The following is a 17934-nucleotide window of genomic DNA, read 5'->3' as shown; positions in this document are numbered from 1 at the left end:
CCTTTCATCTGCCCCCGTCCTACATCACCTATACAATGAATTCAAACGGTGAAAGACCAAACACTTCCTGAAACCTGCAGCCTCAGTCGAGCCTGTTATGGAAGACGAGCATCGATCATCGATCACACTGAGCTGAAACGTGTCTCTGTTAGCTGGAACCCGGCGGTGTCACTGTGAGAGGAAGTAAGCTCTTCAGATTACTGTCTCCATCCGCTTTGTAAGAAGTAACAAATAGAGCCTCTTTCAGGCTGATGACGACCATGCAGTTTGGAAACTGTACAGATTACTGAATGGACTTCATCACAAGGAACTATGTAAACTTTCAAGTCAAGTAAAAAAAAACAAAAAACGAAACAAAAACAAAAAAACAAGACAGTACACCAAAGAAAAGAAGATTTCAAGTGAGCAACAGCAGCATTATGATAGTGTTCCTGTTTTCACATGCTCTACGGTCTGCTCTGCAGGCAGAGACGTGCAGCAACAAGAGTTGCGCCACGACACGAACTCCTAGCTGGTAATGAACTAAACACTCCTTGGCATTAAAAAAGTTTCTAGGAGTCAACCAATGTCTGCATGTCGCTGACAGAACTCTTCCTCTGAACGTCTCAGGGCTACCATTGTCACAAACAGACCGTAGAAAAACAGTAGCTTATTACAATATAAATACTTGAATAATAAAAAGACAAGGGGTGCTTGATTCACTTTACCTTGATGTTTCCCCTCCTGAGACTGTTGAGGCGTCTGAAGTGGTAAATCAAGCACCCCTCAGATAGCTCAGAGATCTGAAAAGGACTTTCAAACATTTATTGTATGTACACGGTCAAAGTGTTGGGACAGCAAGCTAAAGTTAGTCTTTTTCTTTTTGCTGGTGTCGTTATTGTGGCGCACTCCAGTTTATCGTACTGCAGATGCCAAAAACACAACTCGAATGAACAGCAAGGCCAATTCCTCTCAAGATCACGTCTGAATGACAAATGCATATTTATACAACATGGACCTACAGTATTAAAGACTAAAGGCAAGTATCAAGGCATTATCACTTTGTCCGAACTCTGAAAGCACTTCTAGTCAGACAACAAATTGTAAGACACATGAATGAGCTGTGAAGACAAACTTTGTTTAACGCACCAATTTTACCTGCAACACCGTGAACATTTACATGAGCTCAAGTTATAATTTTATATAGACCAAGTGTTTATCTAAACTTTCTGAATGTTTGAAATCAGTAAGGGTTCAGAACATGTAAGGATTATTACATTTAAGTTATTTCATCATATTTGTTGGGAAAAAAACATTTAGTTAGACTGCTGAATAATAACAAAGCAGCTCCCCGAATTGTAAAAATAGCAGTCCCCCGAATGGCTCCAAAATCAAGTCAATGCCCACTGAATCCAACATTAAAATGCTTTTTTAATTTTAAAGATTTGATTTTGGTAGAGTTGGTTGGATCATCAAACATCGATAGTATTGATACCAACCCCGCTATTGATACTAGCGTGATAGAATGGATACTTTTGTTTCCACTATGTAGCCCACTGAATTGTGATAAACAAATTATGTTTTTGGAAATGAAAAAATAAACCTCCAACATGCACCATGAAAAATGTCTGAACACTTTTGTGTTGACTGTCACATCTGTTTTATTTTGATGTCTCCCAAAAAGTGAAAGGTGTGTTTCAAATAGAGATGGCACGATACCACTTTTTAATGTCCGATACCGATATCATAAATTTGGATATCTGCTGATACCGACATGAATCCGATATAGCGTATATTGTAATCAATAAAACAGTTTTTTTTTTATAAATATGTTGCTGCATTTTGTAGAAGTTCATACTCAAGTTTTAAAAAACAAGACACTGAAGTTATTCTGTTATACCCGTATGCAAAAAATACACTCCACCCAAAACATTTTATAGTTCAGCAACACTGATCAATCTAATAAATTTAAACCTGCACCATCCTCCCTATTCTGGTATTTTAAAGAGTACTTAGTGGAAATATTAAGCAAACTAACTAATAGGGTTGCAAACTCCCAGCAAAAATATTAGGGAACCACCCCCCTGCCCTTAATCGATGTAATCAACTTTAATTTAATGCAAGTGTAAAACAAATGCACAGAAATCAATTATTTTTCTACAATAATTAAATAGATTCAGAACCTTTCTTCAACAGAATTGCAGACTGGTACAGATGGTACCTTCCCAAAGGAAAAAGTAGTATAGCTTATTAGGATGTATATTAGACTTAATAGTTACTATATACAATAATGGATTTCTATACATTTAATCAGATGACCACTTTGGTTGTAAGATTCAGATAATTATTTATTCAAAGTTTTTAAACATAAAGTGATTTATGTTTTAAATCTTGCTTAAATGTTTTTAAAAAAAGTAACTTACTGAACTGTAAAAATTTTAAAAAAGGAATATATGACATAACAAAGAAAAATATTTCTTTGTGCCCCCCTTTTCCCTGTTAATGTCCAACCTGGCCTCAACAAAACTTCACTAGACCCGCCCCTGCACAGTTACTACTTAGAAAAGGATCCTGGTGTTATTTGTCTCTCAGAAACTGTTCATAACTTCCCTTCAACTCATTCATGTCACCTAAAAGGTAAACCTGTTTCTCCATCACCTGTTCAGCTCTGATGATTCAGTAAGGACGTCTCCTGGTTTCATCTTCATGTTTCCCTCTCACCACATATCCAAACCAATATCATGACCAGGAGCTTTACAGCTGTGGCTCCAGCAAACATCAGCTGATACTAGAAATTAATATTAAATAAATTCCAACAACAGCTGATCAAGCTTAAACTTGCTGCTGTTGATTATCCGCTGGTCTCCTCTTTCTAGCGCAAAGTGGGCGATAAACAAACAAGAGAGACGGGACTTGCGGCAGAAAAGCCGATCAGCTGATCATTGATCAGTTTCATGTTTGAAGTAATAACAGGAGAGGGAGGGGGAGCGAATGAGAGAAGTAGATGCAGCTGCGCAGCAAAGACAGAATAACTCCAGCTTTGTGTCTATTTTTTAATTCTAGCTGAAGTACGGGACAAATCGCTGCCTTTTCACCTCAATATAGAACTCTGATGGCCAGTCCAGCTGTGGCTCCATATATCAGTTGTTAAGCTTAACGTGGAAATACTATGCAAACATTCAGGGATGAACTTACACACTTTACTTCTCTGGGATAGTTTTCGCCGCAGTTAGGAAGCATGTAGCGAGGCTCCAAACGCTCCAACAGACCGCCGACAGGTCTCGCAGACAACAGCCGCTCTGTCACGTGACACAAACTACTGGGTTATGCCAAGTAGCGCGTTTTGTGAGGTGATTTTGTGATACTTCGTATCGGATTACATTTTTTATTTCTCTACGATATCCAATCCAGTAATTTAGGTCAGTATCGGACCGATACGTAATATCGGATCGGTCCATCTCTAGTTTTAATATATTGTTGAAAGTAAAAGTCACAGTGATTTAGTGGTCATTAAATGTGCTCTGGATTTGCATTAAGGATTTAATGATTCACCTGTAGGGTCCTGACAAACTACTGCATTCTGTACACTAGCGTTAGTTAGCTGTGTCACTTTGTAGCAATTAAAACCAAAAATCTGAAGTGTTTCCAAATAATGATAACGATGATCCGCTTAAAGCATGCCGGACATTAGAATTTTATATTGACATCTGGTCTGTGTAGTTCATGTTTTGTTGTTACTCGTCCAGGATACATCCAGGAAAAATCCAGGAAGCTGTGATTGGCACATGTAGGCAGTGATTCAGTGAGCGCTTGATTTGCAGATTATACATTTTAGCTGCTAGGAGCCAAAATTGTGATCAAGATTAAAATTTAATTAACTGCAGCCCTAAGAACGGTGTTCAAAAAGCACCGTGTAGAGTTACTTTCATTATTAATCAGAGTCTTCATGTTGATTTGTAGATTTTAAATACAACAGGATACATTTTCACATCGCTTGGCAACCGGTAAATCTTAAAATGAGATGGAATCATTAAAAGCACCAGCTTCACCATCAATAAACATGCTACTCCCTTTGGGAAATCTCTGCAGAGCGTGCCACGCATTTAAACTTCAGTGTAATATAAATTATTAAATTTAAATTCAGAGGACATTAATTCTTTCTAACTTGTAATTCTCTTCACATTGGGTAGCATGAGAGCTCATACAAATGGCCTCTTTTGCAGAATAACAGATGGCATAAATGTAAAAGACAAATCGCTGTATACTGATGTTTTATGTCACCTCTTTCTGCCATGCACACTTTCATGATGAAGCACTGATAAGCCACACTGCTCATCGTGCTCACCACGTATGGAAGCCCTAAGGTTAAATTCACTCAGCAATGCACACGACAGATGGGAGTGCTGCAATGAGGAGAAGACGTCTCATATTCGTGTCGCCCAAATGACTGTGAAAACCTGCAGTTTGATCGCTGTCCAACTTTAGCTCTCTGTCCCATTACTTCCTTTTTTTTGACACAGTTGGGATTTAGCGAGTCAGAAAGTGAAGTATTGGGCGTACAGCTCCTCTTCTTTTGTGACGTATTCTTTGCTTTTTCCTGGATTCATCCGCACAGGGTCCGATGGTGTCGCAGAGTTGGCTTCAGGAAGGCTGAGGGAGGGAAGAAAAACATGTGTTAGAATAATGAGGAGGCAGAAGCTCGAGGACAGAAATGCTCTGTCAGGAATTCACAGGCTTACAGATGTATGCAATCAGATGCTCACAGATTTTTAGCTGACAAGCTCGGGAGCTTCACAGAGCAGAAAATAACAGTGATTGCCTTGTTTGTTGTGATCGTTGGCAGCAGCATAATGAGGGAGATCCAGTGAGTGCTCCTACTCGATGTCATACAAGTGAAGAAGTGGTGGTGTAATGTCCAAAATCCAGCATGGACATAGACTTAGCACACGTTTAAGGACACATGCACAAAGGAGAGCTTTGGGACTAAAACACCAAACCTAAAATTATAAATAACGCAAACTTCAAATCACCAAATCCTTTTTCTACATCCTGAATTGGACATGCCACCAGTGTACCATGGTGAGGTGGGATGCTCATTCACAAAATAAGTCTAAAAGAGAAGCAATAGGACCTTTTTGCTATCAGGTAGCAATGCTGAACACCTTCCCTCTGGAAACTAAAATAACTCCAATATTGTATTTTTAAGATCGATATCAATACTTGTGATTTAAAAAATCTGATATTCCAACATATCAGCCGATATTTTCTTTCAGGCATACAATATACGAACAGATTTCCTTAATGTTTGCGTGGTTATTTATTTACTTGTTTATTCTCTCCCAAGTGTGCTCTGATTAGCTGCAGATTGCCCTCTAGTGGACAAACTTTTTAATGTCAACACTCTTACTATGATAAAGACTTTTTCTCCTGTCTCTTTATTTTTGAGCTTTTCATTTTTAAGCCATTACAAATGCAAATACTGATATACTGACAAATAGTTAATAAGTTTATTTATTGTCTTGCCTGTAAGTTTTTTCATTGCTTATTCTGCAGATTTTGTGCAAGATGCTTTGCAACCCACCTCCACCCCTCTGATACAGTCACCATGCTTTCCTTGAATGTGTTAGCAGAAGAATGGAGTCCCAGAGCAGAGTGGTTACTGCCAAATGTAAATCACTGTAGATGTAAATGTACAGACACATATTACTCAGGTGCTTCAGTTTCCATGCTATTCCTGAGCTTGCAATCAGTGCACAGGTCAGTGGAAGTTTGGACATGTTGCATAAAGCTTGGGACACTTTAAATGAACAAAAACAGTTTTTGTTATAGTTGGCTGCTCTTTTTAGGGATCCATGGCATAACGGGTGGTGGCAATGATTGGTAACTGTTTAGATATAACAAGATTGCACAATACGAGCACAAAAGAAGCAGTAAAGTAAAAAAACAACACAAAAACATGACAGACTTCAGCTTTAATCTAAACTGCAGCTCAATTACGAGAAAGTTGGAGAACTTTCAAACAAAGTCTGCGGTTCAGCTGCAGTTTACACCCTCGAGCCTCAGACCTCCCAATGATTTCTAATCAACGGCCGCAGCAAACAGAACTCCTTCATTTGTATGTCCGCTGCCTTCTGTGGAGAGAACAAAGCCCAAAACTATTTCTTTCTCTTTCATGTTTTACATTTGCAAGTTGCTGCAAAGCTTTCAAAGCAATCATTTGTTTGCCTTTTTGCTTCACTCCCAGTTTAAAGTCCCACTGAGACTGATTTGTAAGTGCACTGTCTCCGGGTTGGTTCTCATCTTTTTGTAAAATATTTTTTATTAACAACAGAGAGCAGATAGGCATTACAGCGAGGATTTACTGTGCATTTCAAAGATGATTCTGTCTTCGATTGCGCCACATGGAGAAAATGAAAAATGTGATGTTAATGTGCATAATGCATCAAAAAGAGATTACATGTTCATTATTTTTGGGTGTTGACCCCGATGTAATGGAGCGAGGCCGCAGTGTTCTGTGAAATGAAAAGATCAATGCTGCACTCGGTATTAGCTCGGGCCTGAATTAAAATTATAAAAAGTAGAGAACAGAAAGAAAAAAAAGTTGTCTCTCATATTTCATCTCTGGACATTGTCAGAACAAAAGAAAAAAACAGCTGGTCCATAAGTGCTGATCAAATATAAACCTCACCTCGGTTGAGGGTGAGGGGGTGAGGACAGAATGGAGGGAAACTAAGAAGTGAGGTGAAAGATTGGGACAGTGGAGGCAGCAGCAGACATCACATAATTCACTGCTTGAATATGTGAAGTGAAGGTGAACGGTGGGCAGCAGTAGCAGAAATGCACTTTAGTTCTCACCTCCCAAAGCTCTGCAGGCCCTGATGCTGCACCACAGATTCCTGAGGATGAGGAGCATGAGGAAGAGCAAGGCTTGGCATGGGATGATGTGGAGGATGAGGAGAAGAAGGAGGAGGAGGAGGAGGATGCTGAGGAAGAGGAGCGGGAGGATAAGGGCTGAATGGGGGAAGGGGTTTCCTAAGTCGGGGGAGGGATCTCTGGAGGGGGGAGTTAGGAGGCGCAAAAGGGCCTCCTGATCCTACCTCCTCCACCTCCCGTCCCTCCTCTTCCTGTCCTTCATGAGTCACGGTGGGAGGGCTGACGAATCGGAGAGCTGAATGGCTAGGAAAGCTGGTGAAGCGGTGATCTGATTGGCTGCCTGTTTTTGACTACAGACACACATAGAGAGGCGAGACATGAATGCCGGCTATCTTTAGCTAACTCAGATCAAACTGCTAACTGGTTTTAACAACGTGCCTGGCATGCTGTGTAGTTTCCACGGTAACCAAAGTGGTTAAAGCTATTAGCATCGTCTCAGATAATGACCTTTAACCTAAACTTGCATCCCTGCCTAAGCAAACCCAGTGAAGAGCAGGAGTAAAGTGCTTATGCGCATCTTTCAAATTCCAGTCTACTAAGTGTGATCAAAAAGTGTGACCACTCATGAAAAGCGGAAATCTTACCTGATTTAAAATGAACTGTGATCATCTTCAAGGAATCTCCTCGTGCAGGTCTGGACTAACTCCAGTACCATTCCTGGTATTTTAAGATTACGTCCTATTTGATTCAGGTATTAATGTTGGATCTCTTCCACTATATCAGGTTCATTTTACGACAGAGGGAGTCAAAACTAACTAGTGTTATACAAGGTTTGCATTGGTATGGCCAATAAAACAGTTTTCAGTGCACTTTGAGTGGGTATATTAAAGTACACCATGTTCTTCTCCCTCAGATGTGTCAACACTGGGAAAACAAGAGAAAAGCAGGCTCCTGGTGTTGGTTGTGACCTGATGTACCACATCTTCTTATAGCTGGAGACCCAACTCATCACCAGTGATGATGTTCATCCAAAAAGATTGGTGAGTTTGACACAGAAGTTGAGATTTTTGTGTGCAAAGAAATTGCAGAGACCACAAAGTGGTCAGAACACGGCACCCAGTGATCTAAAAATCCAAGTTAGAAGTAGACCAGAGGTGCACAAGGAGACAGCCTTGAGTGGGATAGCAGGAATATTTAATCTGGGATGTGTGGCTTTTTGATCACACCTTGTATTATCTTACCTGGAAGGACCACCTTCCACATGATAGGGGAATACAATACAGTTTATGTGGCAGCTTTTGCTAACACAACTTTTTTAGATTTTTAGTTATCGTCTCTTCAGAAATTATGCCTTAAAATGCTTCAACGTACACTGATCAGGCATAACATCATAACCACCAGCCTAATATTGCATTGGTCTACCTTTGAATTAAAAACAGCCCTGATTCATCGAGGCATGGTCTCTACTAGAGCTGTGATGGTGTGCTGTGGTATCTGACACCAAGATGTTAGCAACAGACCCTTTAATTCCAGTAAGTGGTGCGGAGGGGCATCCATGGATTGGACTAGTTTGTCCAGCATTGGTCCAACACCTCAAACTTATTGTTGTGCTCCTCAAACCACTTCTTGGGAAGATTATTCTGTGCCACAGCCTTCAAGGAATACTGTTTCCATGAAAGGATGTACACGGTGTGCAACAGTGGTTAGGTAGGTGGTGCGTGTCAAATTAACATCCACATGGATGGCAGGACACAACGTTTATCACAGTGTTTCCCAGAAGACAGTGTGATTGCCCAAAGCATCATCATCAGCATGATCACCGTGTCTGGTCAACAAACTGAGATGCTCTGACGCCTTTCTGTCAGAATCAGCATCAACTAGTTTGAGGTGCAGTAGATCATCGTTTGGACCACACAGGTCAGACAGCCTTCTGTACCCAATCATCAGTGAGCCTTGGCCACCCATGACCCTGTTGCTAGTTCACCACTGTTCCTTCCTCGGTCCATTTTTGATAGATACTGACCACTGCAGACTGGGAACACCAAACAAAAGCTGCAATTTTGAAGATGCCCTCGTTAAACTCGCTCAAATCCTCACGCTTGACCATTTTTCTCCTTCATCAACTCGGGGGACAAAATGTTCACTTGCTCCCTGATATTTCCCACTAACAGGTGCCATGATGAAGAGATAATCAGTGTTATTTACTTCAGCTGTCAGCGGCCATAATATTATGCCTGGTCGGTGTACGGAGAAAAGTGCATTTGCTCGACTGTCACTGGACGGCTGTCACAAGGGTTTATCATATGGCCAAAAGCACAATGCACTAGATTACATTTTATAACAAGCAGCAGCAAAACCTCATTAATATATTTTCTACATACTGGCATTGCAATATTTTTGTAGGGGATCAACCAAATATGTTTAGTGCAAGTCAGCAAAGAATGCATGAAAAAAAGAGTATAAATTAAAATATAGAGTAGCCTTGAATAATCTCTTAGTGTAGCCTGAGGGGGCTGAGAGAGCTGCTATCTTCCTCACTTTCTTGATATCCCCACTAGTTGGCAAACTGAGAGATTTTCCAGTCCTACACATTGGAAGCTCAGACGTGTGAGAGAAGGGCTGAAGATGCATATGTTATTCAATATAAACAACCCACAGCGAGCAACACAGGCACGATCAGGAGGAGGAGGAGGAGGAGGAGGATGGAAATGAGGAGACGATGAGCTGATGTTATGATACTGAAATCAAGTGTTATTGTTCTCGAATGACTCAAACTGAAGCTGTGACAGCTGTGTTCACACATGAAGGATGATGAGCAGCTTTGTACAAAGATAACAGTTATCATGAGTCGTGTGCAATGGGCACCAGGTTTCGGGAAGAACGCTCGATGGCGCTCAGACAACAGAAAAAATGGGAGCATAAAGAGTAAGACAAGAAGATTACACAAGCGCACGGGCCGCAAACATTCTTCTTTTCTCACAGCTGGTAGCAGAACAATGTGTGAAGATAATTAGCAACACAGAAGGTTTTAGTGTCCTTGTGCTTTTCTCTTGCTGCAAATCTATTTCTATATAATAAAGAAACATAGTTTGCTACCCTCATTAGGCGGGACAATGATCAATAACTTCATCTGGCGGCTGTAAACAAAGCTGGGTAACTATGCCAAGATGCATGCAGTGACTGCCCTGGTGTTTCTCCAATCCTCAGCCTGTTGGATCAGTTGATTCATTGCAGAGTGCAGCTCACCTTTACAGGTTTCACTGGTTTGAATTTATGACTCAAGGGGATTACTTCCATTTATCTTCAAGGATGATCTCAGTACATTTGCACTATATATCATATGTTGGGTGTTGAGTATGTAATAAATGATAAGAAATATGTGTTTAGTACGTGGATGTGGGTCTTTACATTCTCTGTAGTTCATACACTGTTAAAGATAAAGATGTAGATCCTTACAGTAAAACACTCAGTCATACATTTAAGCCGTTTTCACACATGCACGGCAGGCCTGAACTTTTCAATATCAGCAGTGGGAACGGCATTAACCATTTAAGACCTACCATAGAACCAAGTCCGCCAGAGCTTATATTATATTTTTACATGCTGTGGAGCCATTTTTGGGAGCATTTCAAGTTGCTATACATCAATACAACCATTACAGCCTAGATTTTAATAATATGTATGAATTAAGTGCATAGTAATTACATAAATTGCAAAAAAGTGCAATAAACTACAAAATAATTGAAAATCGTTTTTGTTTTTTAACATATATTTCTAGTTAGAGAAATTTAAGAGGCTTATCCCTCAAAACTGTAAATACAAAAAAGTTGCACAAAATAGTTTCCCACCACAGGAAATTTATTTTAATTGTCTTCATAGTTTTATTTTTGAAATACACCAATTTTTATATACTGCAGGAAAAACGAAAATAAATATTATAATGCAAATTTGCAAAAAAGCAGCATGTGCATCAAAATAAACTATTTCCAGCAGTGCAATATGAGTCCTAAGCATCCCAGAAACGACACAGAAAGTCAGAAAGTCAAACATAACTTTTAAAAACACCAGTATAGGCTCATGAGGCCCTGATGGTAAAAAACTACATTTCCGGGAAATGACGTCACTTCCGGTTTCGGGCAGGTCATGGCGGACATGCGATAGTTCGCGCTGACGTCTAATCCAATGTAGGAAGTGTTATGAACAGCTGATCGGATCGGCAAAGCGTGTTTCTGGAATATTATGTTTTTGTTGCTGCAAGTGCTTTTTATGCAGTTTTTGCAAAGTTATATGTGGAAGGAAACTGTGACCGAGGACAAGCTGATGGCATAAGATGTAAGTACAACTCCTCCGGTTTCATATGCCAAAAAAATTATTGCGCTAGCTTACGTGGTTGCAGAGCTACTGAGATTTAAAAATAGTTACGCAAAACAGAGCGTGCCCGCTCCGACCGGCTTTAAAGGGTTAAACTAAACGGTTTTCTTTTTAACCTGTGTGGTCCTTCTTTGTGGCAGTTAACTAAATGCAGGCAATTATCTAGAGAGTTAAAAGCAAACGAGCAGGCATCGTATGTCCTGCTGTGCGCTACATGTCAGGAGGGACCACCAGAGTTCATGTGTGAAAACAGCTTAATACTTACCGGGTAAATAGGTGAAGTAGATGACTTCAGCTGTACAGACGTTTGGTATGCTGTAAGACTGAAGCATCCACACCATTCACAGTGAAAAAAGCAGTGTGGAATGAGCCCACTCACCTTAATAAGAGGGTTGATGACACCGACATTGGCACTGGAGTTAAAGACCTTGTTGAATCCCGTCTCTCGGTTGACCAACTCCAGCTGGTAGAACTTCTTGTCGTCCTATATAAAACAATGACAACATGCTGCAGTCAAACTCCACCCCAATCAATACACACTCCACTATTCTTCTGTCTGTTTGCCAACACACATTTTTAATACTCACAGTTTCATAAAGTTTGTATTCCCTCAGTGTTTTCAACTAAAACAAATCAATGATTTCTTGATTCACTGTCCTGCATTCGAAGGATAAGCAAGCGCACATACACAATCCTGTTTACACACATGGATTCATAATTTAAAGAATAACAAAGTGAATTGTGGATCAGCATCTTGGAAAAAAGTCTACTGAGATCCCGACTGACACACAGCAGAACCACAAAGGGTGGTCCCACATTAAGACTTCATGAAGTTATCAGCAGCATGCTGCAAAGTCCTCCACAGTGCCTCGAGGGGCCACGCACAAGGAGTGAGAGTGAAGAAGTAGAGACTTCGCACAAACCGAGTTCTGCTTACCAACATTTAACTGCATCTCAGGATCTTTATCAAATCCCAAAGACGCAGTTTGCTCGCTAACTTTGCTTCCTAAGTAACAACATCTGCTGGTTGAGACTCTTACATGCAGTCAGAGGAAGGAACTTTCAAAGAAATACATTTTTAATCCTGAGAACTGTTGAATGTTTTATTTAGACTTTCTCACGAACTGCATGTCTATTTTTCAGTTTACTCCTCAGAGACTCTCCCATGCCAAGATCTGGACCCATGGACCCCCGCGTCTACTCACCACCAGCTTTTTGACCAGAGCTTCCCTTTCCGTCACCATCTCTCTGAGCTCTGCGATCACATGCAGGTCTTCTGGTCGGCTTTCTCTGTTTCTTAACTTCTCCTCTGTGCCCTCCAACCTGGACGCATCCAGGAAACATTAAGAGTTGAGTAAACAGGAACAAAGTGTGGCACCAGAGAGACAAAAGGAAGCCAAAACAGAGACAACTTTGATCTATCTTGAAACAGCAGCAGCCCAAAAGAGCCACAGAAGAGGTTTCATCACACAGCTTTATGTCTTACAGTATTTGTAGAGCAGAAATCTTGTCTTTGAGGACCTCCTGGGCCTTGTTGAAGTCAGCCAGCATGATTTGTGTTTCTCTGTGATGGATTGCATTGAGCTCCCCCATCTCTCGCTCGTGTCTCTTTGCAAGGTCTTGTTCATGAGCTCTGCAGCAAAGACAGAAGTCATAAATGAATAAATCATTAGGCGAACTTTTCTGCTAGATGCATATTTCCTAAAGTGCCACCAAGTATCACAAGTTTGCACTTAAATAATAATCACTTAGGGACTTTTCCTCTGCCTCTACACCAGTACATTTAATTTCCCGGAAGGTGGACCTGTGACATTGACATCGCATTTCAGTAAATTATAGAGGCCGACAGCAAGATGTGCAGCTGCAACGTGAACTCTGCTGGGACACAAAGCACAGCTGGTACAGAGAGCATGCGGTCCCTCAGTGCTTACTGTGTCAATGTCAGAGTGTTAATTTATGTGTCTGCAATCTAAGTTAAAGAACGTAATGAAGAGTGTGCTTCATTTACATGTGGGGACCCTTAGAATTAAACTTTAAGAAATGTGAAGAAGCAGGGCCAGGGTTACTGGCACAGGCTGCCAAAGCTTGCACGACTAGCGGACGAACATCCGTCTTTAATGGCTGTGGATTTGCTTTCACATTTTCTTTTTAGCATCACTCATTAACCCTTTAAGACCTACCATAGAACCAAGTCCGCCAGAGCTTATATTATATTTTTACATGTTGTAGAGCCATTTCTGGGAGCATTTCAAGTTGCTATACATCAATACAACCATTATAGCCCAGATTTTAATAATATGTCTGCATTAAGTGCATAGTAATTACATAAATTTCAAAAAAGTGCAATAAACTACAAAAAAAATTGAAAATCGTTTTTGTTTTTTAACATTTATTTCTAGTTAGAGAAATTTAAGAGGCTTATCTCTCAAAACTGTAAATACAAAAAAGTTGCACAAAATAGTTTCCCACCACAGGAAATTTATTTTAAGTGTCTTTATAGTTTTATTTTTGAAATACACCAATTTTTATATACTGCAGGAAAAACGAAAATAATAAAGTCAAACATAACTTTTAAAAACACCAGTATAGGCTCATTGAGGCCCTGATGGTAAAAAAAACTACATTTCCGCGAAAATGATGTCACTTCCGGTTTCGGGCAGGTCATGGCGGACATGCGATAGTTCGCGCTGATGGACGTAGGAAGTGTTACAAACAGCTGATCGGATCAGCAAAGCGTGTTTCTGGAATATTATGTTTTTGTTGCTGCAAGTGCTTTTTATGCAGTTTTTGCAAAGCTATATGTGGAAGGAAACTGTGACCGAGGACAAGCTGATGGCATAAGATGTAAGTACAACTCCTCCGGTTTCATATGCAAAAAAAATTATTGCGCTAGCTCACGTGGTTGTAGAGTTACCGGGATTTAAAAATAGTTACGCAAAACGGAGCGTGCCCGCTCCAACCGGTTTTAAAGGGTTAAAACATTAAAGTAACTGTTTTTACAAGCTTAACACTGGACAGTAGCACTCAAACCACTAGAAAAGGGCATTTCAGCAATTCTTGAGGAATTTTAATTAAAAAAAACTATGTTAATATATTCAGTGTTTTCTCACATTGGGGCAGACAAATATGACAGAAAGTCTGTGTTATGAACAAATTAAGCTTGAAAGACATTTATCATGTTGGAATACTTCATTAACCTCCTAGGACCTGGCATCCACATATGTGGACATCACATTTTTGGTTATTTAGACCAAAATACCTAATATATCCTCATTTGTGGCTCTTATTTTTCTTAGAAATAAAAATTGGGTAAAAAAAAAAATCTGGTAATTCTTTGTTTTTACATTCACTGGGCCCCAATCAGCCCAAATATCAAAGAAAAATTAAAAATGCATGCTGTGGAAGAGTTCGGGTCTTAGGAGGTTAAAGCTGGAGAAGCAAACATAGTCACAGTGGTCTTTAGGTTAGAAAAAAGTGCACGGGAGTCAAAATGCGGTAGGCAAAAGACTTTGTGGCGTTTTTCCACGCAAGAAAAATGAAACCAGTGCACAAGTGCCTTAACCTGCATTCTAGCCACCAGATGGCGACAGTGGTGGCTACAAAAAGACTTTGGATCCTACAGAAGCCTATGGTAAAACTGCTTTGTGTGTTGACCGCTATAAACATTTTCCTGCTGAGTTTATGGGCTCCTTCACCAATTTTGGATCTTATTAAATAAAAAATTAAGTTTGTTTTGTAAATCTTGATCATCCCATGTTCCAAAACGGAGGATTATCTGGGCTATGCTGATTGGCTAGCCACCCGTGATTGACAATGAGGGTATAATATGCAGACAGACGAAGCCCTGCTCCAAACCAAGATGGCAATTAAATACCATGATTGACTTCATGGTAGCTACATCCATCTTTTATACTGCCCGTCGTAAAGCTGGAAGGCAACACTGATTCATTTTGAGTCAATACAAACTCTGCTGGCTTAGAACAGGCTGGAGTTGTGGAAGCAGGCGTGTAAAACATGAAACTCTGAGCTGAGAGGTCCTTTACCCACTTTATCTAAAGCATGATGCTGATAACACCGTGCTTGATTTAGAGCAAAACGTGTTTAAAGTTCACCAGAAACTGATCAGAATACAGTATTAATATAAATAAATGCTGACACTGATAGAGCTGGTCATCCATACACTTTGTTGTTTTACTGGGTATTATAGCTACGGCTTCAATAAACAGAGTACTGGTGTTTTAACTGAAATGGTCAGACACCTGGAAAAAAATTTACATATGTGAAAATGAAATAAAAATATATTTTTAGACTGTGAAAAACACGTCTAATGTAAAGTAGCTTGAAAAAACTGCACTTATGAATAAACGTGACTTTTTTCAGAAAATGAAAATCCTCAGAAAAAGACTAAAAATACAGACGCAAGTTTAACATGATTTCACAAATGTGATCTTTACTTAAAAGGCAACTGTGAAATTCTAGTTTAATGCATATTTAAAATTGGATGGTTGATGCACAAATTTCACAAATATTATTTACTTAAATACTCTTGCTCTTATATACTCAGCGCCAAAAAAACCAAGGTACTCCGAGTTGGCTATGCACGTGCCCGCATTCCTGTCATGATCAACCAACAACGTACTGAAGAGGTGGAGAATTTTACATATCTTGGCAGCATCATCTCGAATGACGGGGTCTCTGATCGGGATGTCGACGCCAGAGTAGGGAAGGCAGTTGGTGTCCTGCGACGTCTCCAACCTATTTGGAACTCGACCTCCCTGAATGTTAGGGTCAACATCAGACTACTGAACTCTATCGTCTTCTCTACTGCACTTTACGCTAGTGAAACCTGGCGCTCAACAAGTGCAATTATTCAACACCTGAACGTGCTTCAACAACGTGGCCTGTGGCGAATCCTGAGAAAAGAGCAGGCACCCACCCATTAGCCAATGTTGTTGCAGAAAGGCGCTTCCGCTTTGCGGGCCATATTTTACGCCTACCCCCTCATCGCCCAGCTAAGATTGCCATGACATGGCGTCCACGCACTGGCAAGCGAAAGCAAGGCCGACCAAAGACCACATGGCGTTGAACATTCATGGACGATCTGAGAACTGTCGACATTGCCTGGGACGAAGCTGAAGCAGTCGCTGCTGACCGACACCGATGGAGATCACTAGCTGCCTGATGCGCCGCCCGGCGTAGGAGGAACTAAGTGCTAAGTGTGCTCTTATATAAGCAAGAGTATTTAAGGGTAATGGGAGGATTTTGTGTGCTGAGCTACTGAACCTTATCTGATGGTTAGCTTCGCTGCGGACCCGCAGCACCTCTTTGCCCTTCAGCTCCAGCTCTCTGGTTAGCGTGTCGATGGTCTCGTTCAGAGAGTGAATCTCATGGTCCAGATCGGTGATACGGTTGCTACGGGAACACAGCTCCGCTTGCAGGTCTGAGATACGAATTAAGAGATCTTGTTCCTAGAGGATGCACATAATACAGAATAGGCAGTTATTTGCTAGAAGGCTTTTAAACCTTGAGATCACTCAGGGCGAAACACTGAGAGCGAAGAACAAAAGCAGAACTAAACCGCTGTCGGTGTCACCTGCTTTTGGCTGTGCTCCATGGCTTTCTCCAGCTCTCGTTTGGTGGCAGCGTGTTCTTTGAGGTGGATTTGCTTCAGATGCTCGATGGCTGTCGCGTGGAGGTGGTTCAGTTCTGCACGAAGAGAGGCTGCAGGAAAGAGACGCCGCAGGTAATGTGAGGGATCATTTTTTATGTAGTTTATGTAGAAAAATGACAACAGTGCGAAGAAATTAAAGATATTCTCATTTTTTGTGACTCCTTTCCTACATCGTACTTTCATTACTTATTCTTTTAGTTGGTTTAATATTGGAGGCAACTACTGAGATCAATTTTATCACCTAGCACATGTTCACAGATCTCAGAAAGCTGATTTCACCATTAGTTAATTTCATCCTGGTTTCCAAAAGCGTCTTACTTTCTTCTTCTATTCTTCTAAACAGCAAAAGGCAGATAATGAAGGTGATTTTGTTGTAATCACTATGGACAAAAACATCAGCACAACAGGCAGAAACAGAACCAGAACGTCTCAGGAGGTAGAAACACAATCACCAAAGGGTGGGAAAAAAATCATTGCTGCAATTTAAAACCACGCCACAGAGCGAGGCTGGCAGTGTGGAAACAACCCCGATCGATAACTGCAAAGCTAGACGTGTCAAAGCCACGTTTACTATATCTATCATCATTTACCCAGCTTTGCTTTCCCCTCGTCCTCCAATTCAAATCGCAGTGTCTGCAGCTCCTGGTCCGACTGCTGTCTGAGGATTTCTAAAGTCCTCCTGTGGGCCTCCTTCAAAGCGTGAACCTCCTCCCGCTGCTCCTGCTTTAGACGTTCCTCGAGGGCCTGGCAGACGGCACGACGAGGGAGATTAAAGAGGATAAAGGGACGGAAAGGAAAGAAGAGAAAGGACGAAGATGACACAAAATGTTACATGAAAAATATGGTTTTGAGAAAAGTGTAGTTTGGATGTCTGACGCAATATTTCCTTTTTATTTTTGGCTGAAAAATAAAAGTGAAGAAGGCAAAGAGAGAAAATGGACAGTGTAATCGAACCACAGCTCCAAGCTGGTTTTGAGTTACAGACTGGCACGGGAAAAGTGACAATATTAACAACACACAAACTGTAAGAGCCAATTAAA

The 17934-nt window shown here is 40.7% G+C and overlaps 1 protein-coding gene across 3 annotated transcripts in view; it reads right to left on the bottom strand.

The window, feature by feature from the left end:
• Positions 1–853: 853 nt before the first annotated feature.
• Positions 854–17934, bottom strand: part of fam184aa (family with sequence similarity 184 member Aa) — a 92878-nt gene continuing 75797 nt past the window's right edge. Inside the window, exons 17-24 of one of the 3 annotated variants that reach the window (XM_085151933.1) lie at positions 17485–17638; positions 16817–16944; positions 16507–16691; positions 12710–12856; positions 12429–12546; positions 11603–11707; positions 6835–7202; positions 854–4629 (exon numbers count right to left, since the gene is read on the bottom strand). In XM_085151933.1, coding sequence (XP_085008059.1) covers positions 4515–4629; positions 6835–7202; positions 11603–11707; positions 12429–12546; positions 12710–12856; positions 16507–16691; positions 16817–16944; positions 17485–17638 — 1320 coding nt within the window. In that variant the 3' untranslated portion in view covers positions 854–4514. The remainder of the gene's footprint in view (positions 4630–6834; positions 7203–11602; positions 11708–12428; positions 12547–12709; positions 12857–16506; positions 16692–16816; positions 16945–17484; positions 17639–17934) is intronic. The other 2 variants (XM_085151934.1, XM_085151935.1) reach the window with 2 other exon arrangements.

The sequence above is a fragment of the Neolamprologus multifasciatus genome, chromosome 23 (genome assembly GCF_963576455.1).
Source record: "Neolamprologus multifasciatus chromosome 23, fNeoMul1.2, whole genome shotgun sequence".
Classification (NCBI taxonomy): Eukaryota; Metazoa; Chordata; class Actinopteri; order Cichliformes; family Cichlidae; genus Neolamprologus; species Neolamprologus multifasciatus.
This window is presented reverse-complemented; position numbering and strand designations above follow the sequence as displayed.